At 42.1% G+C, this 24,343-nt stretch overlaps 1 protein-coding gene across 1 annotated transcript in view; it reads right to left on the bottom strand.

The window, feature by feature from the left end:
- The window catches only part of AGBL1 (AGBL carboxypeptidase 1), a 274,098-nt gene that overhangs the window by 160,695 nt on the left and 89,060 nt on the right, over positions 1–24,343 (bottom strand). Inside the window, exon 18 of the mRNA XM_040600245.1 lies at positions 16,153–16,333. Coding sequence (XP_040456179.1) covers positions 16,153–16,333 — 181 coding nt within the window. The remainder of the gene's footprint in view (positions 1–16,152; positions 16,334–24,343) is intronic.

The following is a 24,343-nucleotide window of genomic DNA, read 5'->3' as shown; positions in this document are numbered from 1 at the left end:
GATTTTCTTAAACCACTTTACTGATGGCCTCTGATTAAATTATCTCCAGAGTAATCCATTTGTTGATTGACACTTGTTACATCAAGACCATCCCTGATCATTTGCCAATGGCCACTGGTGAATCATCAAGTTAAAGCCTTTACTTTAAACGCTACTGTTACGAATGAAATGTCAAGTAGTGACATTTGATATTGTGCACCAATTACTACTGTGCATGTGGGCACATAAGCACCACTTAAGCAGAGTCAGAATCAGGCTTTCAGGAGTTCAGGGATTAAAAGAGACAGAGTACTTGTCTTGTCTAGGTTTATAGACTACATAGCTATTGAGGGTCCATTAATCAAGTAGGGGAAAAAACAGCCATTACTGCTGATGGGAAGAAGAAAAAAAAAAAAAAAAAAGATGGACTAAAGAAGGTTGAAATGGGCAGGTGCCTGTTATGCTACACATCCCTCACTCCTCTTGAACAGCCACTAGTGCATGGGTCAATCTGAAATGAATGAAAAAAATAAAGAGGTACTATTGAATTAAAGGTGACAGAGAGAGAAGAGATCTGAGATCAAAAGCCAACAAACTTTCCAAGAGTGGAAGGCACAGAGCTGTGAAAGCCTGCCCCATTACTTCTCAACTTGAATGGTCAACAATAAAAGAAAGCGTCCTACAGAGGATATTACTGTATCGGGTGTGTTCAGAGTCAAAGCCCTGTTCCTTCCATCAAAAATAATTTCTATCCTTTATAACAAAAACTGTACCACCCTGCTACTATGTTTCTCTATCTTTCCCATATACATGGAAGGCATAGGAAAGTATAGATCATTACTTTTACTTCACTGCATTTCAGACTCAGGCTACCAAACAGAGGTGAAAAGGAACAGAGAAAGACTGGGGATGTATCAGGGAACAGAACTGTGATTTCAGTCCAAAACTTCATGGTAAATAACCTTTCTTTAGAGAAAACTTAGCTGATCAGTGCTGAAAACTTGGTGGGATTTTAAAATCTTTTGACTGAAAGACTTCTGAGACAGCTGTTGAAGATAAGATTCATTCTTGACAAAGTTATAAAACTGTGGTACCTCACACCTTTAAACAAAAATTTACTTTAAAATTCGGAATTCAAAACTCGGAGGTTATTAATTCCCATGCAAACATGCACTTTCCAGCTTTCTTATTTTCTCTTTTGAGCATACCACTGACCCTACCTACAGCTTCCCCCAGCTGTTTGTGTAGCTACTTCTCTTTATAGCGGGAATGTGTTCAGAGGAAGCCAGCATGATGGATAACAGAAGTCCTTTGACATACTGTGTCATTTATCATGTAACAGCCTCAATCCTGCTAAGAGGGCCTTCTCCATATGTCACTGTCAACTCCTGTGCCACCCCAATGCATCAAAAAGAAAAGTTTGAATATGAAGCCCTGTAATTCCTAAGTCACAGCTCATTGCAGCTTTCCAGACATGAAGAAGCATTCTGTCTATCTGCCAGCTTGTTTGTTTAATTTTCACTGTCTCACATATGTGAGAAATTAAGTCTTCAGTGTAGAAGAGAACCCGGAAAAAAAGTCAGAGGTATAGCAGAGAGAAGATAAAAATCCCTAATTCCATCAGGAACCCAATGTGACATTTTGAAGTGGAAAAAGAAAAGGCAGCCCATGAGCACTAGGTATTAGACAACTACTAAGAGATGCATCTCCTTCCCAGTCTGGGAAAGAGGTTCTCTAATGGACTGATGTGAAACTAGCAAGCTTAAAGCAATGCAGATAAGCTCCTGAGCTTGGTTGCCTAATGGAGACATATCTTATCTCTTCAGGCCCTTCAAAGGTACAAAACTAAACTAAGGCTTCCAGGAAAGCCTCTTGAGATTATCCAGCAGCTCCTGCTGCGGGCTACCTAAAGTAAACAGAAATCACTCCCTAATGCAAAATTTCAAGAAGTCAGGTCCCAGGTGACACCTGAAAACACAAACACAAGGAGACTGCAGCCACTGCTGGGGCCTGTGCTCTGCTACACTGACACAAATCCACGGGTATATGTGGTGTCTCCCGGGCGTTAGCACAGATGGCAATCAAACCATGATCCATTCAGGCTCTTTTGCCATTACTCTGCAGGAATGTAGCCTGACCATAGTACTGGCTCAAATTAATTGCTTATAATATCAAGTTTGGGCTGCCTGAGCACGGATAGCTGCCTGTAGCACACATCTTTTCTTACTACATCCTGAATTACTTTCCCTCCTCCGTTGTTAAATAGCCAAGGCCATGACTCTCCACTGAAACTTCTAGTCTCCAAAACATTCATGCAACAATGTCAGACTGCCTTTCTCAGCTTATTCTTGCAAACCTTGTCCTGCCCTACTCTGAGCCCAGTCTCTGCAGAGCACCCTCAGCACAACCTGGGTATCCGTGGCTCTCCACATGAGCCCAGAACAGCCTCTTTTTAGTCAGTGTCCTTTAAGCACCCGTAACTGAGCATAGCTCCCACATCTAACCAGGCAAACAGTCATACCATGCACCCTGCGTGTCTATAAATCACTGTTTAGAAAGTCAAAGTTATAACTTTCCTTTTCACATTCTTCTAGCAATTTACAAGGCTTTCCACCATCATTTCTGGACCAAACTTACATGAATATTTCATAGCTGCATTTTGTACCCGTTAGCATTTCCCAGGTTAGACCAACTTCCATATCAATTTGAATGGTTCACAGACTCCACCCAGTGTGAATGGTGTTAGATTCCATGAAATAAGATGCCATTTTGGATCACAATGAGTGATTTTAAAAGTATGGTTTGCCCCTTCATTAAGTCATTGTCGTGCAGCCTGTCTATTGACATTTCTTTTTATTTTTTTCCCCCCAAAAAAATCACAAGCAAATGTCAGCTTAAAAGTTAATCAATAAACCTTTATTATGCTAACTCTTAATAGGATTATTAATATGAAGAAACTTAAAATTTAATTTCTTCCTCACCAAAGGCTTACTGACAAAACTTCATACTTCTGCAGCATTTACATTGCTATTGTCCTTTCGTGATGTCTACTCTTTCTTAAAGGAGAATCACAGAAGGTACATTAAACACAATCTTCTTTACAAGCGTTATCCCCATAAGCTGAGTCATGAGTCAGCGAACTCAAAGTTTCCTAACTTTGGTGCAAATTTCAGTGTGTTCAAGGTGTTTCAGGAGCAGTTTAGCATCAGCCCAAATAGTCTTCCAGTCCCAAGTCAGACTGGACCTCTTCATCCTCTCTGTTAAGTACTTGAAGTAGATGCTCTATACAGATACATTAAAGATGTGACAGAATAAGAGCCTGGTGAGCCTCCAGGAAGCCTGTGGGCCAAGTCACCATGAAGCACTTCAAAGGCCTTCATACTCCTATGAGCAGTTTTCTCCCCAAAGCTGCAAGGATGGAGCTCTGAATCAACAATATAGCTTCTGCTTTCCTTTGTATTTCAGAGTTTGGCATAAAGACAGACTTGTTTATGTGTATGAAGGGAAAGTAAGAAGCGAAAGAACAATAATTCAGCTAGGGGCAAGCCTCGGTCATTATTTGGACCACTAGGCAACAGGGTTGAATTATGGCTTGCCATGACAGTACCCTAAATAACTGTTAGCTGGAAATATTATCTTACATTACAGAAACAATTACGAGAGTTAACCATTTGGAAAACAAAAACATGCTGCTGAAGAACTGCCATTCAGCCACCGCAGTTCACATTCCTTAGATTAGAACAGAAATTTCAAGGGGAGAAAAAGATAAATCAATCCATGTCCGAGTAAGGCAACATGTTTTCAGGATAGCACACAAGAAAACATATGCATATTTGTGTTGCTGATTTGCACAAATCCATTCCTGCAGGATGAACATAATAAAAAATCAGAGCACAAATGGCCATTTAAATGCCTAAACTCCAACTTGAGTAATTGCACATGCAAATGCATATGTATTTTTCAAGCACAACTGCATCCTTTCATTCCTGACAATCTGGATCAAAATAGCTTCTATTACCATGATTGTATATGCACTTACACACATAGAATACTGTATCATTTGGACCTCAGAGGTTTTGGCAAACCTCAAAGCAAACTCCTTGTTTAGGCTCACATCAAGTTTAAGCAAGAATTAACAATGACAGAATCATACATGCACCACAGCTGATTTGTGGAGAATTAGTGCTTGCTAGATACATGCTCTTTAGGGACCAGCCAACCCATTTGAGACTGTGCAAGTAAAAATTACGATTTCAGAGCTGCCACGTGTTTCTCAAAGATTAATAAAAGGCTTAGGGAAAAAAACACAAAACAGAAGGGATTTGATTGCACCTAAGTGATTTCTTTCCAAGCCGCTCTGTAGTTTGCAACATCTGCTGCAGACCTAGCTGCCACAGCTTCTGCTCAATGGCTTAAAACCAACTCCCAGCACTCAGAGGCAACGTGTTCAGAAGTTACAGAAGAGCTACTTTGCACCAGTCCAAAGGTGGTGCAGTAAGGAACACCTGAAAGTAAAGCAGGTAACTTGTTACGGCACTTTGAGACCCTTTGGGACAAAAGTTGTAACAAATGAATTGTTGTCATCGGTACACACAGTCAGAACAAATACATACCAGTTAAAAAAGGGAGAGCTATGAACACTGGTAAAACCAGTTCATTAGAAATAGCAGCCCTGAGGCTGGACATTTTTTTTTTTTTTTTTATGGTAAGAAAGTGTGTAACAAGAAGGTATACTTGATTCAGATTATCTCTGCTGTTCACAGCAACAGAGGCTTTTCCTTAATATTCAATATTCTCCTTTTTATTTACATTCCCAGCTGTATTAGTGTTATGACTCTGAAAGCTCAAAGCCATTGATATGGACACTATTTGATTTTGAACAGATTGTGTTCAAAACGGGATTACATACCATTCAAATCTGTCTAAAGATAGATAGAGAAGTTGCACAGTTCAAGGGTGCCCTCACCTGCATGTCAGTGAGAGAGACAGAAATTACTGTGACTTAAAACACTTGGCTCTTCTCCACTTCAAAACTAGCACTTGCACAAGACCACACATGTTCCTCAAACACTGAGTTATTCCAAAGCAAATTCTCTTTGTCTAACATGCATATCCTAGAGGAGAGAAAAAACTATTGTCCCACTGTCTTCACTCTTGATTTCCATGTTCAACCTTTACACGTGTTTATAGCAAGACACAAGACGGGTAAATCAGCAGAATTATTTTGTGCAGATGGTTCAACTCACAGAGCGTCAGCTGCCTTTCAAGAGATCTCAGCCTAACCTCAAAGATGTTATTCTTGACAACTAAAAACATCCAAATAAAACATAGCTTAATCTCCCATAGCCCCTGCTAACTTCACTTTCGGACCTTGTGTTAGCTATCACAGGTATAATCCAGACCTGCTTTGCCTAACATTATATCCCTCTAAGCATGGAATTCACTGCTACCTCAAATGCAGTACTAGAGATTTCTGTGATATAGACCAAGATCTGGTACAGACTTGGATGAGAGATCACCAATTTTTTTCACGTCACTGGAACAAGGATTTAAAACCATGATAGTGCTCTGTAGAAGTGACTGATTAGTGCAATTAACTACATTGCTACGTAAGCCTCTTTCCCCTCCTTCTTCTCATTTCTAAATGGTATTAAAATAGTTTACGAGTGTTCAGCTGCTCTGCACTTTATATCCTCTTATGTGCCATAACCATTACAGGGAAGACAGAAAAATTGTCACTTTTTTAATCTTTGTCTTTTGTTTTTGTTATGAACTTTTGTTAGCTAAAAGACAATGAATACAGGAAACGTTTCTCAAGTAGTCTTCATTAGTGTTACTGGTGGTAGAAAACACCACAGACCAGAGCTGGAACCGGGAACCAAATTTCTGCTTTAGGCAGTGCTCCGTGTCCCAGGAGAACTGGTACTTCCCTCTCCTTCAAAAGCTGAGCTTATGAACATCTAGAGAAATGAGGGAACATGGGGGACAGAGAAGGAAACTCTACTACTAGAGGTGCTGTCGTGGGATGTACGCGGGAAGAATCCTTGTACTCGCACCTTGTGATTGCCTGATAACTTCACCAAAAAAAACGAAACAACAGAAACAGCAATATCTGAAGATACTGACCAGATTATGGACTTTTGTGTGTACATGTTTAGAAATCAATCTTTTCCTATTTGCGTTCTGTAATATATACACAGTAGAATATAACAGCTCTTTGCCAACTATTGCAATAATATGCCCAAAGTCCTTGTCATTTGTGACAAACAAACAAAAGCAATCCAATAGGTAAATTAAGATCTATGTTGTTCACTACCACTTCTCTGCATTCTGCTTCCTCAGACATGAAAAAGTCCTGTGAGATAAAATGGAACGTATAACCATTTTATATAAGGACACATCCACTTCTGCAATTCAAGAAGCCGGTTCTAAAAGGCCATGGAAAAGTTGCTCAGCTCTAAAAAATTCTGAACTTAACTGCTGTAGAATTTTACAGCATAAATCACTATTCCCATGCAGTAAAATATTATCACAGTTACCTGAGAGTCCCTATCGGGGTCACAGTATCATTGAGCTACAGTGTGTTTAAATACTACGTTTAGGGTTTTGCGGTAAGTTTAGATCCAAGGTGCACTGTTACTGGAACTCTCTTCCCTGCCAATCTCACTGCCTGCTCCCCGCTCAAACCTGGACTATATGACTTCAAAAGCTCTTCAGTTTTTCTGCCCCTTCAAGACTCAGAGCTGCTTTGCAGCATTAAAAACTGTGCTGCACTTTTTTTTTTTTCCTCCTGACTCCAAGAAGCGCTGCCTGTTGGGTTGCAGAAGATGTTTTGATTTCTCTCTCTGTCATTCCAACATCGAGTCAATTTTCTAGTTTTCATTTTCTTGATGTTTCTGTGGGACAGTCAGCTGGATTTATAAATTAGGGTGGCAATTTGATGAAACCACTGGAGCAAAATTTGCCCATGTAGTTACCCCAATTGCACGTGCAATTATATGAACCATGTGCATAGGTTAAAATTCAACTTCAGCTGGTTCTTTGCAGGTACATTTTTGCACAAGCAATTTTGAAAACACAGACTTTCAAATGAAGCACGTTTTTGTGGATAAGCCTCTTTGTCCCATTTCTACAAACACCATTTTCAATTGCCAGTCTATTTCTCCAACCCAAGGCCATTATATATCTCCTCTCCTATCACAGTACTTTGCCAGCTTTTATTGTTACATTTGAATAACAAATTCCAAAGAGAAGGGAGGGAAAAGTGAGAAATACAGAGATAAATAAAAATGTTAAAGACCAACAGTAACCAAACCACAGAGCTAATCCAACACAGAATTTTTTTTAAACCAGACTCATGGAAAAGCAGCTTTACAGCACCATAACTAAGCTCCAGATTTTTTTATTCATAGGCTTTCAAGAAGCATTTCTGTGCATATTTCACAAAAAACGATGTGTTTTAGTACTTCAAAGGCACTGAATGGTCATATAAAATGTGAAATGTCACTTGGAACTCCAGGGATGTCCAGTTTTCAGGGCAAAAGAAATAATGCCTGATTTATTACACAGTGTAATATATGAAGGTATATTACAAGAGACAATAACCCTCATTCCTGGGCAATTTCAGCTTTCCAGGTAGTGTGGATATTGCAGTAAAGTATTGGACATTCTTCACTGCGTCTATAAAAGTGAAGTTTTTACAATTTCATTTTGTGGACTTCTCTTTTCCCACCCTATGAATAACTACTCCATCTCTAAATCTGTAGCTTCCAATAGGTGTTAACTTAGATAAGCAGACTTGATCTTGAAATAGGCGACCAAAACAGTGTCTTTATTTGTGACATTAACTCATCTCCAAAATATTCAACTTTGATATCAGTATTTGATGCCTACCACAATCAGGTAAGAAGTAAAATCCAAGGTCAGCCGCAATTGTAATATTTCTCAGTTTACATTCATCTATGTGGCCAGCTGGGTTAAGGTTTACAGATACCTCCTGCAAATTCCAAGAGTTATGAGGAGACTCCTAATTTTTAATACAATTCTCCAATTCCTGCATTGATGATACTGAGGTATCCTTCATGAACCTTCATTAGGTGGCTGTAGAAGTCATTGCTGCAAGATGCTTTCCCTAGCCCAGAATATAATACTGAAAGAGAGCTGTAACTGCAAAGCTTACACCTCCATAAAGTGCATCACGTGGCCAGGGCTGAGGAGACTGATCAGGCTACATGAAGGCCAACAAACCAGCATCCTTTTCATTCTCACCAACCTTAATGCATAGGCTGAGCCACTAATGCTTCAGTTCCTAACAAGGGACCAGCTGCTCCTTGCCTGTCTCTATACAGAGCCTAGCACAGGCACAATTCTTATGGGAGTAATATACCACAAAGGGGACTCAAAATAAACATAACAAGCAAAAAGGGATAGTGATACACAATCAAGCGAACAAGAATAATATAATTCAATCATCTCATTAACTTTACTAAAAGCTAGCTTTGTACACCAGTCTCCTGGCTCCTGAAAATATCTTCAAAGGAGTACACACATCTGATTATGAACTCCTATCGCCAGTCAGGAAAACAGACATGAATGCAGAACAAAATAATTCCTTTCTGAGCCCATGAAACATCATGTTCATATCTAATATTCACACTAACTTGAAAATACAAGGTAGTACCTATCTAAAATGAAATAATTCCCAAGGCTAAAAGCTGAAATGTTTAGTGGTCCAAGACAGTAATATCACCGAGACCACATCAAGAGACTTTTGTAGCTAAATCTCAGGTGACTTTGCATCACCAGCATAAATTGTGTACAAAAGAGCCACGGGAGATGCACTCAAATCATGAGGTACCTTTACTGTTTAAGAGCTTTACAAAGACTGCGTGTGCTTTCTCAATTGGCAACTAAAAGACTAATGAAACAAGGGACAATGCATTAAATACTTCCAGTTCTTGATATGTCCATTAACTAATTAGTTTTCATAGCCATTTAGAAGAGAGACGGTACTGTAATCTCCACTCTATTGGCAAGCAACAACATGGTGCTTTCACAAGAAACCTACAAGCAGGAGAATGAGGTCACAGACTTCAATGTTTAACAAACCCTAGACCCTGTCCATACCAGACTTTCTGCTGCTGGGACTCTTTTGTTCTCTACCAAGGCACACAGACAGTTCTCTGGGTAATTTGTCAAAAACTAGCAGTTGTGTTGCTCTATTATCAAGCTGAACACTGAGACAAGCAGTTATAATGCAATAGATCTAATGTACTCTCTGGCCTAAACTCCTGGAAGCACATGAGATGTGCTGGAAAATAAAAGGAATGAGAGCAAAGCACCCAAAATTTCAACTATCCAGCTTCTGGGAAACAAAAGCACCAAGCAATAAAGCCAACCACTGACACAAGGCTGGTGCCGAGTCCCATAGACAATGATATCATACAGGCTCCTGTTTTAGAGACAGCCACACAATAAATTAGGTGCGGGTGTTAGAACAACAGCTGGCTGCTAATTAGTCACGGCCCCCCTCAGCAGGGTATCAACAAAGTGGCAGAGAACATCTCTCGTAAATTAAATTTTAAAAAATTCTACTGCAATCACTCCCCCGACAGACCCTTCCTTCATTTCCCCCCTCGGCTTTTTATTTATTGTAATTACTTTAGTAATAAGATTTGTTTCCTTGTTATTATATATATTACTATGCAGAGCAACAACAACAACAGAAAAAAATAATAGCTGGGAAGAATTATGTAGCTTATTTATCTCCTTGGCTGTTATTGGGCCACTGGGTGGAGAGAGCGATGAGGAGGGGGGGGGGGGCTGGGAAAAGCAGTAAATAGAAGAGAAAGCATATTCCTCAGGAGCAGAGACGTATGGGGGCATATTTACGAAGGAGGAAACACTGACAATGAGTGAATAGAACTAATAACTCAGGGGGCCCAGCAGCTCTGGCTGATAAGGGAAGGAATAAACAATGCTGCATCAGAAGCACTGTCAGAAGGGAGAGTTCTGGGGTGCAGCTGTCTGCAGGCGGATGTTTTTCACAGAAGGAACTTGGTTGAAATTGGTGCACCTCTGACAGCACAGAGAGGTACTCAGAAGGCGATGGTGCTGGGCCAGACCCCACTTCTGGCTCCATCAAGAACAGCTGGCAGAAATGAGAGGGGGAAGAATACTGCAGCTTATATCTTATCTCATGCTGTGTACTCACTAGCCACATTTGCTACCCTAAGCTCCCAAATCCATCACTGCCATCTTGGTGGAGGACAACAGAAGCAACACCTGAGGCATCAAAGCAGGAAACATCTAAGAAAACTTCTACTGCACTAGGGGAAATTTAGCCCCCATGTCATGCACACTTCCCAGAGCCATGTACCAAGCCAGAACAGATGCTCTGAGAACTGGTATTTTTGTCCTCTCTGAGGTCTTGAGGAAACTATCAGTGCACACAAATATGCCACCTTACAGCATCCAACATGGAGCACAACCATTATAAAGGAGTAAGGCTTGAATCTTTTACAAAATGCTCTTTTATCCAAGTATACCTTGGCTTCTGCCTATGTCTACCCAACTACTTTGGCATGGTGGTGCCAATTCAGATACAGGGCTTCTGAAGGCAACAGATTCATACAGCACCTGCCAAAGCACAGCAGCACGCTAATCCTGTAGTACCCTCCTCTCCTAGAGACAAACTTCCACTGCATTAATTAAAAACACATTCCTTTCCTAGCCTTCTCACATCTCTGCACTATCCTTAGAGAAACAAGCACAGATTACCTAGTCTGGAGAGAGCCTTTGGAATGTGTTTGCAGAGTGCATGGCACCAATTTAGTTTTACAAGGCTAGATTCTGAGAACTAAACTTTTTCAATCCCTTGACCGCAGAGAATAAAGAGCAATAAAGAGAAGCGGGGGAGGAAAGGAGGGGTGTCTGCAGTCACACAGCTTTGTGTGACATCACCTCAAGATTTAATCCTTGAGGATGTGGTTCTGGATCATTAACTGACTCCTTAGACTGGCCATTAACTTTTTTTTTTTTTTTTTTTCCCCTGTCCCTGATCAGTTCTGCCTCTTACTGTCTGGAGAACACAATGTCTCAGTGCAGAAGAGTAAGCATTAATATAGGAGATTAAAAAAAAGCCATATATCCAAATAATCTGGTTTGGGTATAGAGACACGTGCGCTTCTGCTCCTTCTCTTAAAAGCATCCTTCAAAAAACAAAGAACCACGTTCCAGAAAATACATGGGAGGACACTCATTTTTCGTTTGCAACTTTTGAGGGTGTGCAGAGGAAACCTGTTCTGGAAAGGATTTTAGCGAACATTTCTACCTCTCTATGTCAGTAATTGTCAAAGAAGTAAAACTTTTCTCTGCTGGATTTGGGAAGGTTATGAACAAAGCCCCATAAGTAAAACAGGATGGAATAAACAGCCTAAATAAAATGGAAGCAAATATCAATGGAGAGATCAGAAACTGAGCACCTCACCTGCCTTACCTTTGAGCAGCAGAAAAGTTTACTCAGCCTGTGTTGTGCGAGGGCAGATGTAGGAGGGAACAGGGTGTTTTTAAACCAGATAAAGAATAGTCTATGGCTATAATCCAAAATGCAAATCAGGATTTCCTCTTCCTAACTGCTGCTATGGTTACCCCATGGGTTTGAAGAAGTCATGCCGTTTCCAAAATACTCATCTTCCTTTACCAAGAAAAAGACTCACCGGCTCCCATCTCCACTGATTGGTTCAATTCATTTTAAAATGCATTGAGTTCTTCTCAATGAAAAGCTTCTTTGATTCAATGGGAGGGAGGGAAGAGTGAGAAAAGGGCAAACAGACAAAAAGAAAGAGGAAACATTAAAAGGAAGTAAAGGAAGAGGAAGAAGGTGGCAGTGTAGGAGTGAGACAGGGACTCAGAGAACTGTGATATCGGCCAGTTTGGGATTTATCAGTGGGAAGAGAATTTCTGAATACACAAAATACAGACACTCTACAACCAGTCTGCACATGAAGTATTTTTTAAAACAAAAATCACTTCCCCAGGAGCTTCCACTTCTCAAATGATCAATGATCTTGCAAGGCCAATCATTTTTAATTTAATACTTCTGGGAACTGGGGGAGAGGGGAACCTTCATCAAACAGGCACAGTTGGCAAGCATCAAGTGTTAGCATTTGGCATCATTTATTACTGTTGTTTATAGTGATATAAATTAGGTTATAGTGATATAATTAATAACCCTAAATTTGGGTGTAATAAATAGCAATATTTATCTAGAACTGCAGTGTCTAGAGAAGTCCAGCCAAACCCACAAAGCATTGAATAGGATGTTGTGACTGTGAGCACACACGTGGGAATGCCAGGTGCGGTGTAGATGGCTTGCAGGTCTGAGCAGATGCAGGGAACAGCTGCATGAACAAGCTGCTGACAGGAGGATGCACAGCAGGTGCACACAGGACAGCGTGTGAGCACATCAAAACTTAGCATGCAACTGCACAGGCATGCATGAGCCCACGCACAACTCAGTGCTCAATTGTGTGATGAGTTTATGTGGAACACTGTTGACAGCAAAAAGTGTTCTGTTTCTTTGTAAAAAACTCTTTTCTTGCTACTATAATTTGGGTTTTTTTTACAAGTTCCCATACTGAACCCTGCTTTCCAGGTTTTATACAACTGTGACTATAACTGACCTAGTTTCAGGGTGCAAAGATTTCTGCTGAACAGATAAACTTTTTAAAAAAGCAATTCAAAAAGTTTCACCAAAGGCTACGCTGCACCATTCCTCATAAATCTAGAGTTATCAGAGAACAGTATTTTTCCACATTCTACAAGTTAAAAACAAGCTTAATAGTTAAAACAACGAGTAGGTCTAGATTGAAGAGAAAATGCTCCCAATATGCATACCTCAGTCTTGATTTCAAACTGCTCAAAGGTAATGGTATGTCATTAGCTCATTCCCTAGAGAAAACTCAGTCAAAAGGAGGGGGTAGTGACCAAGGTCTCATAGTCCATTGATAGCAGAGCCAGGAACAAAGCACCTCTCGCTCACTCACTGCATTTTATTGTCACTTTCATAATGAAAATGATACTCTTCTTCATAGAGTCTCCAACACTTAACAGAGATTAATTCCTTTTAAAGCTTCCCTGTTTTATTATGATTGGTTTAGTTTAAAAAGGGGCTACAGGTATGGTGAAGGTGGTGAGCCATAATTAAAAACAATGCTTACTATTTTGGAATCTCACAGAACAACTTGTACAAAATAAAGCCAGGCTGCAAGGATACTGTCTGTTAAGTATATGGCTGTCACTTCAAACTGACTTACACTACTTTTCTGGGACATTTAGATATTAAATACAAGGAAAAAATAGTCTTAAGAAACAAAATTAAAATACACATAACAAAATATACATAAAATACAGCATAACAGGTCAGACCACAGGTCTATATGAGGCAGCATCCCTTCAGCAGCAGTGGACAAAAACCAACCTTTGGCAGAAAGTGTAAGATTAACTCTATGAAAAGCAGTATCTATTATTTAATTTAAAAATATATAGCCATTGTCAGATGAGCTGAATATTATTTGACAGACCCTACACCTGAGTGCTGTTCAGGATGGAGCAGCACACTCAGCCACACACAGCAACATAATTGTTCACCAATTCTTTCTGGATTGAACAAAGTCAAGTTAGCTGCAGTATTTGGTAGTGATCTATATTTTTATGTGATGACAACCCCACTCATACACGTACGTTTGCATAACCGCTACCTTCATTTCGGACCAGTAACGGGGCTACAAGTCTCTTCATCGCTGACAGACAGGAACGGATTTGCAGAGCACTGACTGAAGTGTAAGGGAGGGTAGAAAGCTGCTTCCCAGCTCAGCCACGCACAGCCAGAGCATAATCGTATTCCTGCAGTCCTATCTGTGTTAGAGGAACATTCTCCCCGTGTAACTTTCAGATCACATTAACCAAAGCAAATACCAAGGCCCTGATCATCTCGTTGCTGCACGAGGCTCCCAAAGCGCGATCGGGTGGCACCCTGCTGGGATGAGCACTCTTCCACCGAGCTGCGCCTGCAGCAGGGAGCCAGCTGGGGAAGGGGCACAGCTGGGCTGTGGGAAGAAATCCTTTGTAACCACGCACTGGCATTGGTCTCCGTGATGAGCAGGGAAGGTATGTGCACCCCAACACACAGGGCTGGGGAGGAGGGAGAGTAAGGAGATTCAAAGAACCATCAACAAAAAAGAATCCAGCTTTTTCTTAGAGAAAGCAGCAGAGGCACCGAAACAGAAGAAATCCTTATTTCACAACAAGAGATAAGATCACCAGTTACCACATGTAAGTATCCCCAGCGTCCAGCACAGAGCCAGGATATTTGTTGGCCTGGATAGTGGATTTGATGTATTCAGTACATCTAGCCTTCAACAGGTGGGAGGTGTGAGAGCACAGCAACTTGCATAAAACTAGGAAGTTCCCCTGCTCCCATCTTTGGCAAGGCTTACCAAACTTTTTAACCCATCACCAGATTTAACTACAGTTTAAGCTCATCTGCACCAGGGAAGGCAAAATAATTTCCAGCGTGACATGAGCTCAGGCAGTACACTTTGTCCAGGTGTCACAGAGAGCCAAGTCCTCCCCTCCTGAGGGTCCCTTCTCTGCTACACTCGCTCCTGACAGCTGGAGAAAAAAGGTCAGACATTCCCTCCAGTCCTCCATCTGCTGGAAACTTTAATTAAGTGCAGTGAAAGGAAAAAAAGAAGAGGGGAAAAAAAGCCACAACCTTTCTTTTTTTGCTTCTGCTGTCTGGAAGGATCAAGGAAGCATTTGGTGCCAGCAGAGGCTTCGAATAATCTGGGGCAGTATCCAGCTACTCTGAACAGTCCTCCCAGACTACAGATATGCTCGAGTCCTGGGGAGCGTAGCAGCACAAAAGCTATGACTCTTCATAGTCACAGACTAGAGACTGTCAGAAAAGCCCTGGCTGCTCTCTGCTGAGCCACTTACCCCAAAATGAAATGAATTAGTTTAGAACCAAACTCAACTCATTTGTCGCTCAGGACTGTTCTGTTTCTGCAGCTCTCAATCTGCAGTCTAACCCAAAAGCAGATGGGAGAACATAGCGTAAGAAAAGTCGTTCCTCTACACTTTGCTGTGTGTTTCAGTGCTTCTCTAAGCCAATCTTTCACCTTGGGGATTTGTCATGTTTTCCACTGCAGCAAGCCAGGAACACAGTTGTTACAAAACCTGCAAGACCTTATCACCAGGTCAAAATGCACATCTTGCCAGCTACCAGTGGGATGTGAGCATAATGTCCTGCCAGTGCATCAGAGGCAGGAATGACAGTTATTAACTTACAGCCACTCCACAAACACCCAATGAGGTGAACAAACTCCACTGTCCACAGAGACACTGGAGATTTTTTTCCAGTGAAGTGCAAGCCTACTTTATCTTAGTGCAATCTGCAAGCCTTCAGAGGGAATTCCTTTCACTGGCTGCATAGCCATAATTATTTCATGTCATTGTATTAGGAGCAGAGTTATAATTTTCCCACTCATGTACAGGGATAGGGATGTCAATTTAGTGTGGGTGGGTAGGGATGGTATAAGGCTAAGAATACAAGAAGGAATCAGTATTTTCCAAGCTCAGATTCAGTATCTCTTAGGAAACATGTGGGAGGGAAGATTGAAAAGGAGGTGGGAGAAGGAGGGAGCTTCACTACAGAGAAATATTTCCATGAAAATGTGAAAATTTAATAGATCCTTACTCATCTTCCCCCTGCACCGGGCTATACAAAGCATTAATTAAAGCCAGTTATTCCCAAGCATATCTGTCTTGCAGGTGTAGTCTGCCCTGCTCCTTTAGCAGAATAGTAGACCTCCATTTATCAAGAAAGATCTAGTTTCTCTGGCACCACTAATACTCCATCCAGACAATTGAGACATCTTATGGCCTTACACAGTACAGAATCACGTACATCTGACAAATGCAAGACAGCACACTGGCCTGTATCTCAGATTCACATTTTCCATACAGGATTGGTAACAGGGTGAGTGAGACACAAGACAAAGGGCAATCTACTGACCCAAAACATTGAAAATGAGACCTGCTACGCGCACAGGGGTAACACCTGCAGACAAACCCAGCAAAAGCCCAGGATAAGCATATGTCACAACTCACTTGCCATTGATGACTCCATCAGGATTAAGCATGGGGACAATCTTGAAAATGAAACATTTCCGCAGGAGGTCAGCAATGGGATCACTGCTCACAAGGAACTCCAGGGTCCCCTTCATTACCCAACTGGCATTGCTTTCACCAGGATGAACACGGGCAGTGAGAAACACATAAGGACGATTGCCTGTAAAACATAAAAAACCCAAAAATAAAACCAACCCTAGACAGGACTTCTCTTTGAATAATATCTTTGCAAGTGGGTTTTATTCCTTTTTAATTAAGTTAATAACCCAAGATGTATTTTAGGGAAAATAAGTCTCTAAACAGTCCAGCCATTTACCGAAGGTGCTATTTGCCAGTTGATCCCAGGTTTGGTCCTCAGAACCAGCATGTGCTACTTTCACCCCTACCCCTCTGCTTGTTCATTCTATGACATCTTACAGATATTTACATATACCATCAGAGGGCATTTTGCATGTACAAATTACTGCCTCTCAAAATGGCACCAGCATACTTCCTGACAATTCTTGAAAGTTCGATCTTATCAGACTTCACTAAGGTTTAAAAGGCAGCTAGAAATCATTTAATTTCCTGAGGTCCTGCTCCATTTTCAGTGTTTCACCATCAACAACTGAGAACTTTCCAAATCTCTAAGCAGATCTGTCAACCCATAAGTGTTTCAAGGACGTGCAAGCTATCTGATCTCCGTCAGTAACCTGTGTTTTAGGGTCAGAATCATAACTAAGCAAGTTAAACTGATGTAATTAAAGAAAATTTATGAATGAATGAACGAGATAAGTGGCAGAGGTAGAGTACTCAAAACTAACCATCATTTTGTATCCATCCAACAAAACTTAGAAATAACAACACAGCCAAAGCAGGCTGTTACTTTTTGTGGAAAGACAGCTTTCAGTTTTATAGAATACAGGTGCACGCTCATATTTGCAACACTGATTTTTCAGAAGTTGCATCTAGAAGAGTTTGACTGTTTCTAGCAATACATTTGGTATGGGAGACATAAGCTGTGGGAATTTAGGGTAAGAGAGAGGATGTGGGGGGCTGTGTGGATTTTTATTTTTTTTAATAATCAAAGACTTACTAACAGTTATAGTTAGTATATAGTTATATATAACAGATAAGCTCTACTGAACCTGTTTCAAAGTAGACTTGCAAATTAACAGAGAAAGTTTCCTTGTTATCAGATATGCTATTTGCTTTTCCTGTGGAAAAAGCACCCACATTTGGTCTAGTTGTAAGTCTCCAAAAACTTTCAGTATACATATGCTTATAAAAGACCAAGTTTGACAGCAGATTCTTTGAAGATCCCATCTGTGCTAAGCGTACTCCAAGGATGGGCCAAGGAAACAGGAGTAGGCAGAGGGAGACACCTGTCAGACGCAGAAAATAAAGGGAAAGGACAAAGCAATTTTCTGTCTTAAAATGATCCTTTTGTGAGCATTCACGATCTCAACCCCACAGACTTCAGTGGAAACCATTATCTGTCAGGGCATCACAGCGATGCCAGGATAGCTTTGTCCTGGTCTAGCAGGTAACATCAGAGCCTGTGTGAGTTGGGTGACCCCAACTGACAGCCTTGGGAGTGGTAACAGGACAAAAAAAACAGAACCAAAGGCATTAGCAGTGTGCATGTAAACAAACGCTGAATTGGCAAGTTATACGTCTTCGCCCTTAGCTCTCAAATCTGTCCTTCAGTTTCCAAATGCTTTACAAACCATTAATCAATTAATGTCAAAACAGGGAGGTAGAACACGGTGCTGGAAAATACAGATGTTATTAAAGATCTGTTTAGTGATTTGTCTGACAAAGGCTGTGTCTGAGCTACAAGAATACAGGTGAAACGTCTCATTTCACAGTCAAACAAGGAACAAAACCTAACTTTTCTCCTTAACTGTATATTCTGTACAGTTCTGCTCAATATGTACATTACAGTACAATTTAGTTACATCTTTCAGGGATGCACTCCGATTTGGAAACAATCCCCCCTCGACGCCTCCGCGCTTCCTTGCTTTCCTCCTAAGCAGTTGGTGCATGCTAACAGAATGAACTGCACTCTCAGCTCAAAGAGCTCACACAGAACAGTCATTCTGGTCCAGTAAAGCAACTGGAGCTCTGTTTCTCAATAGCCATACATTAGTCTTTTACCACTCTTACACCTTTACCTTACTGTGAGACTAGTATATTTTGTGCGCCTATGGCACTTCTGTATTGCAAAAGATTCCTTTTGTGGACTACAAAACTGTGGAACTACTAGCCATTCTGGGTTTTTTCTTTTTCCAAAACTGGAGTACACAACTTCTATTCTGGCCCAGCTAGTTGTGTGTTATGGTCTACCTTAGTAATGCTCTCAAATAGCAACAAGCAAAAAAATAGCTTTCATGAAGACATGAGCTGCATTTTGCCATTTCCAAACATTTTCTTCTTTCTCCCATCACGCCATGATTTAGTGCTGTTTTGCAGGCTCATTGCTGAGCTAAACTTATGGGACTGTACTGTTGTAGCTGAGAATGAGGCTCTTGAGGACTCCTAATGGACAGCAGCTGTAAATAGTACAAAGCAAAACAAAATGTGTTCTCTTTTGCAATTGATGAATACAGCTTTAACAACTCTTATCTCTTCTATATATTGAGAGAGAGAGCACGGGTTCTTGAAAGCTTCTTTCCTCAGTTAAAATGAGAAAAAAGAAACTCTAAACAAGGACTCTCTCATCTCAGAAACCCAGGAAAGTTTGCCATAATTCTGCTGATTGCAAAGAGTATGGGACTGACACAGACCTGAGTTCTGTTCTTCCTCTCAAGGCTGATCACAGTCAAGTTTGTCTTAGATTCAATGTCAGAAAAGCTTCTGGAGTTTCCAGATCTTAAAACCCAGGAAATGGGGGGTGGGGAAGAGACCAGACAGAGATCATCTACATCGTTTCTCTATGGGTGACGATGGAGGGGCCCATAGCCTGTAGGTCCAGTCCAGGAAATCTACTCCAGTTAAATCTTCCTTTAAAAGCTCCCCTTCTGACAAGCACATCCGCAGCTCTGACATCCCATCCACAAAAGAGTCATAACAAAGGTACGTACCAGTGAGGAAACCACAGAGCTTGTTAATGGCCTGTCCCTTCACGGAAGCCATCACAGCCAAATCCCACATTGTGCTCCCCCAAACTGCACCCAGCATGGAGGCTAATGAAGCAGTAAATAGAGCAAAGAGCTGACGACGTGGCCATAAAACTTGCTACCCTTGAAACACCTGGGAAACAAAGATTTAACTCTGTGGCAGGCAGGAGTCGTTCAATCAGCATCTCCAGTCACTAATCGGCCTTGATGTTATTGTGATAACTGGGATAAACATTAGAACTCGTGAAAGTAGCAGACAGGAGCACCAGGCAGCCATACTCAGTACTCCCAGCCGGCAAGCACCAGTCAAGATTTCTGCACTCAGCTAATCTGTTTCACTTCATTCCTGACTTCCAACACTCCCGTGACAGCAGTCCTGACCAGACCACCTCAGCATTACCCAGCATAGCTTACTGGCTTACACCGGTGCCCTGCTGCCCTTCTCTCTGTGTTGTTTCAGAGTCCCTTGTACTACCCCCCCCGTACCCTGCTGCACCTAACCTCAGTACACACAATCACAAGCTTTCTCGTATGCAACATTCCAGGGTCAGAATTGAGCTTAAGTCTTCAAAATCCTCAGGCTGACACTTAGGCAGATCCTCCCCAAGTTCTGGGGAAGCTGCCAGCAAGCTTAGGTCAGCCATTTATCTCTGCAAAGCCCACATGACACATAACCTTCTCTGGGAATGTAAATAATAAAAAGAGAAAGCAGAGGAACCTTTTCATGCTACATAAAGCCTTATGCAACAGATCATGTCTTGTTACACTGTGTTACATGTCAACATGCCCAGAATGTAACGCGGCACCAACAGTACCCAAGGTGAGAGATTAGAGCATCACTGATTCCTCTTGCAACACTTTGCGCAAAACCCCTTTGAGTAGTAATTCGACTAACGTATCACCTGCTTCCCATGTCCACTTGTCTTTGACTGTGGATATATGCATGAAAATAAGAGCTTTGTTCTTCCAGGTCTGCTAACTTGCTGCTTAAACTCCTGCCTGTTATAAGGATCCACCTCTAGTCATGTCATCACCAAGGTTCACTAAGAGGTGACTTTGATGTCACTAATCATGACATCAGTTGGGGAAAGAGCAGCCTGAAAGAAATGAACAAAACCCCATTAACACAGCAGTGTCCCTCATCAAGAGGAGCACAGAAAGGAAATGAAATGCAGTTCCAGATGCCCTGACCTGGGCCGATGTTCTAAATTATTTCAAGCTGAGATTTGAGCTATGCCATTTGTAAAGGGACAGGGCATTGAAACAACACAGGGCTAGGATTTTGTAAGGAGCCAGAGGGAATTATATACACAGCATGTGAGAAATTCAACCTAGATCCAGGTCTTGACTGGAATTTTTCTGGCTGTGCTTCTGCACACCCCTCTTCCCTTTACCCAAGCCCAGCACCACTAAGACACAGAATTATTTTATTCCCTTTTGTTTAAATACAGCATGAGTTTATGATGAATATTACATAAATCGAAGGGTCAAGTTTACCCCAGGACATAGTATACAGAAACTGAGAAAAGTGAACTCTCCTTCCAACTTAATTAGCTGTGGCCACTAACAGGGTATTCTGCGAGTCAAACGATGGGTAAACAGGAGGAGCAACACGTAGCTCTTCCACACGTCACAGCTGCATCCTGTCCTGGATACATCTGATACGCCCAAGGCATGCAAAGTCAAAGAGAACACAGGATATGGTGTGACGTACAAAGAATATATTACAGTATCTTTGTAAAAAGCATCAAATACTGAAATCACAGAAAACACAAGACTGACCTGAGCCAGAATCTGTGTCAGACACTTTACCCCCCTCCTAAAACTTCCAATAGTTGTCAGTCTTTCAGTTGACTTAAGACAGAGTAATTCTTTACCCATCTTCCCCCCCCCCCCCCCCCCAACATTGCTGTCTCCTTGCTGACCCTGCTTTTGGTTAAATGCTCCAAAGAGCAGACACATCTTAAGACAGAGGCAAAATACACAGTCTGGCAGGACCAACTGTTATTTTTCAGAATTATCAATGAGCTATTCCCTTCTTAAATAAGCCTATATTATATGCATTATTACTGTTAGCTATGGCAAAGAAGTGAACATTACAAATTGCCTCAGCTGCCTGTTCTCTACCTTCGTAGCTTGATGGGGGAGTTTCAGGCTCCAAGTTGCTTGGCAACCTCCTTTTGTGCATGTGTTTTATGAATTCATTCACCTCTGAATCAGAGATGATCAGGGACCTGAACATGGGTACAGCCTGCCCAGCCTCGGTGCAGCTTGACACCCTGCTATCCCTGATTCTTAATTCCAGGAAATCGGTAAGCAAATTGTCAAGCCCATTTTGGGCAGACTGTAAAACCCCAAGCTCTGAGGGCAGTAGGAACCACCCTTGTTATTTAGTGTGACCTTATGTACAACTGAGGCCAAAGGAAACCCACGTGAACTAATTCCTGTTCAAATCAAAAGGTGCCTCTTGCTGAAGATTGGGGAAGAAATAAATCCTGTATTCAAAACTTGCTCCCATGGAAACTCGACTGTAACTTTTTGGAAACTGTCTCAGTTTATAACTAACATTTCCATCTTAAGCGTCTATACCTGAATTAATCTAGCTGAAATTTCCAGTCACTGCATTATGATCCATTTTTGGATACGCCAGCTCAACACTCACCGGCGTATCCTGCCCCGCTCCGCACACCCCCTGAACTGCTCCGATAGCATCCAGCTTCAAAATTGAAACCATCTAGCTGTTGCGGTGCAGCTACCTTATTAGACTGCTAATGCGAGCAACCTTGCACTTACACTGAGCAGAGGGTCCTCTCCCCAGCGCACCCCCAGGAGCACGGGCTGCTGCTGCTGGCACCGCCAGGAGCACCGGGCACGGCCTGCAGCCCGCACCGGGGCGGCCGCCTGCTCCCACCGCAGCCCTGCCTGGGTGACCACCTCAGTTGCTGCGGGTGCAGAGCTTACAGGGGCCGTGGCTTTCTGCTGGGTGGATGCCATTGCTCGCTGGTGGATGCCATTGCTCCCTGGTGGAGCTGGCAGAGCCCCAGCCCTTCCTGCACACCCTTCCATGCCAGCTGCCATGCCAGGCCCCATCTGACAGTGCTCCCCAAGGGCTTTTATAGGTGTGGGGGGCTTGGCCGCCATCGCTCCTGGCCCTCTCCTCAGCCGCTGTCGTGCGAGCTGCCGACTCCTGGCAGGTCTCTTGGCTCCCCTGAGGTTCCCCAGCCCAGGACCCCCTCCATGCACCGTGCTGGAGCGCTCCACCATGAATCATGCCAGCACCAGAGCTGCTCGCCTCAGCTGGTGAGTAGCATTGGTTATACCACCTTTAAATCTCCTGCCATTTCTCCTGGCCCTGCCCAGGCCCCCTCAGCTGCTCCTGCAGGAACTGTGGGCTCCTGGTAGGTCTCTGCACTCCCCTTAGCCAGATTCTAAGGGAATCAAATCAAGATGGGGGACAGCTGGTTAGGAAGAAGTACTGCCAAGAAGGATCAGGGGATTATAGCAGATGAGTTAGTGATGCAAAGCAGTCCCAAATATGGCAGCTCTCCTGGGACGAGCTACAGGCAAGGTCACAGCTAAGACAAGGAACGTTGTTACTTTGCTCTGCTCAACCCAACGAACAAAAACAAATAGCGGTAGTGCTGTGCTTACTGCTGGCCACCATAGTTTAAAAATTAAGGCAATGAAAATTGAAGAGGTCATTAAGAATGATAAAAAATGCAGAAGTCATAAGTTATGAAGAAAAATTGGAGAAAATGGGTTTTAAACTCAGAAAGGAAAGACAAACAGAGGAAGGAGATAGCCTTTACATTGCAAAAGGCTGCTAGAAAGAGACAACAATCAGATGTTCTCACTGTTCACTGGGACTAGGTTGCACTAAAAAAAATATGAATTACTGTCTATCAGGTAAGTCAAACTGTAGGGACTTGACTGCCTTCATTGGCGTGCCCACATATTCATTTTATCTTCTGCTAGGTCCTTATTCATAAGGTCCTACAACAAGCCACTCTGCTACAGTGCCCAGAACAGTGTCAGTACGAGGCCTATGGCCACCTAGGTCATTCTAACTACCCCTTTAGAAATTTCGTCCAAGATTCCCCTCTAGTCTTCTGGAATTACCTCTGTGTCTGAGAGCTGATGGAATCCAGTCCACAGGGCACCTCAGCCATCTCCTTTGATCTCCTTGATGCAATGTGTCTGATTACTACTTAATGTTAGCCACTTTAAAGTATGTTAAATATTAGCCACTAACTAGCAACTAATCAGAAATATTTCATCATCATGATATTTTGTCATCACTTGGGCTTCTTCCCACATAGGGATCTGAAACATTTATGGAAAGTTCTGTCTTGCCTGCTCAGTTCATGACAGTCCTGCTATTTTAAAATTTCTGTAATATAATTACCGGGATTCCTTTCATTAGTAGCTATCTTCCAAAACCCCTCTATTATCCTTAAGTCTACCAGCTCCCATCTCCTCTGTAGGTACCCTGATAAAGAGGTTAGAAGCAAACACTAGGATCAGCGCCAGGAGTCCTCCCAACAGATTAACTAGCTAGTTGATGTAAGGAGCTCCAGATTATCTGTCAATGGCAGGCAAGGATCTATCATCCCCTGCTTCTATAACATGCACGTTACGGCCTTAATTTGTTCTATGGCAGCATGCAATTTCAGATACTCAAGTATTTGGTCCTGCCATGGCCTGACTATCAATCTGTATGTTTTTCAGCCAGTGTGGAAGGAACACAGATTGCCTTGCCGAGACGCAAGACTTCTGAGACATGTTAAGTAGGGAAAAAACCAAAATTTTTCAAGTTAGGTACATGTGTGACTCTTTTACCTTCTGGGTTTTTCATATAAAAGTAACAAACACTGGCCCAAGAAAAGAACCAGTCAGTGGATGCTCAGAAGACTGGAAGCAGAGGTCCATCAAAACTGACTACACAGTGTTCTTATTCAGTATGATTAGAGAAGTGACAGCATTGCCCTGGACTGTCCCATGCCCAAAAGAAGTTGCAGGCAGGAAAGAAATGCAGACATCTGCAGAACAACTTGTGTACAGGCAGAGTG

This window comes from Falco naumanni, chromosome 7 (assembly GCF_017639655.2).
Source record: "Falco naumanni isolate bFalNau1 chromosome 7, bFalNau1.pat, whole genome shotgun sequence".
Lineage (NCBI taxonomy): Eukaryota > Metazoa > Chordata > Aves > Falconiformes > Falconidae > Falco > Falco naumanni.
The sequence above is the reverse complement of the archived record's forward strand: the minus strand, read 5'-3'. Positions and strand labels throughout refer to the sequence as shown.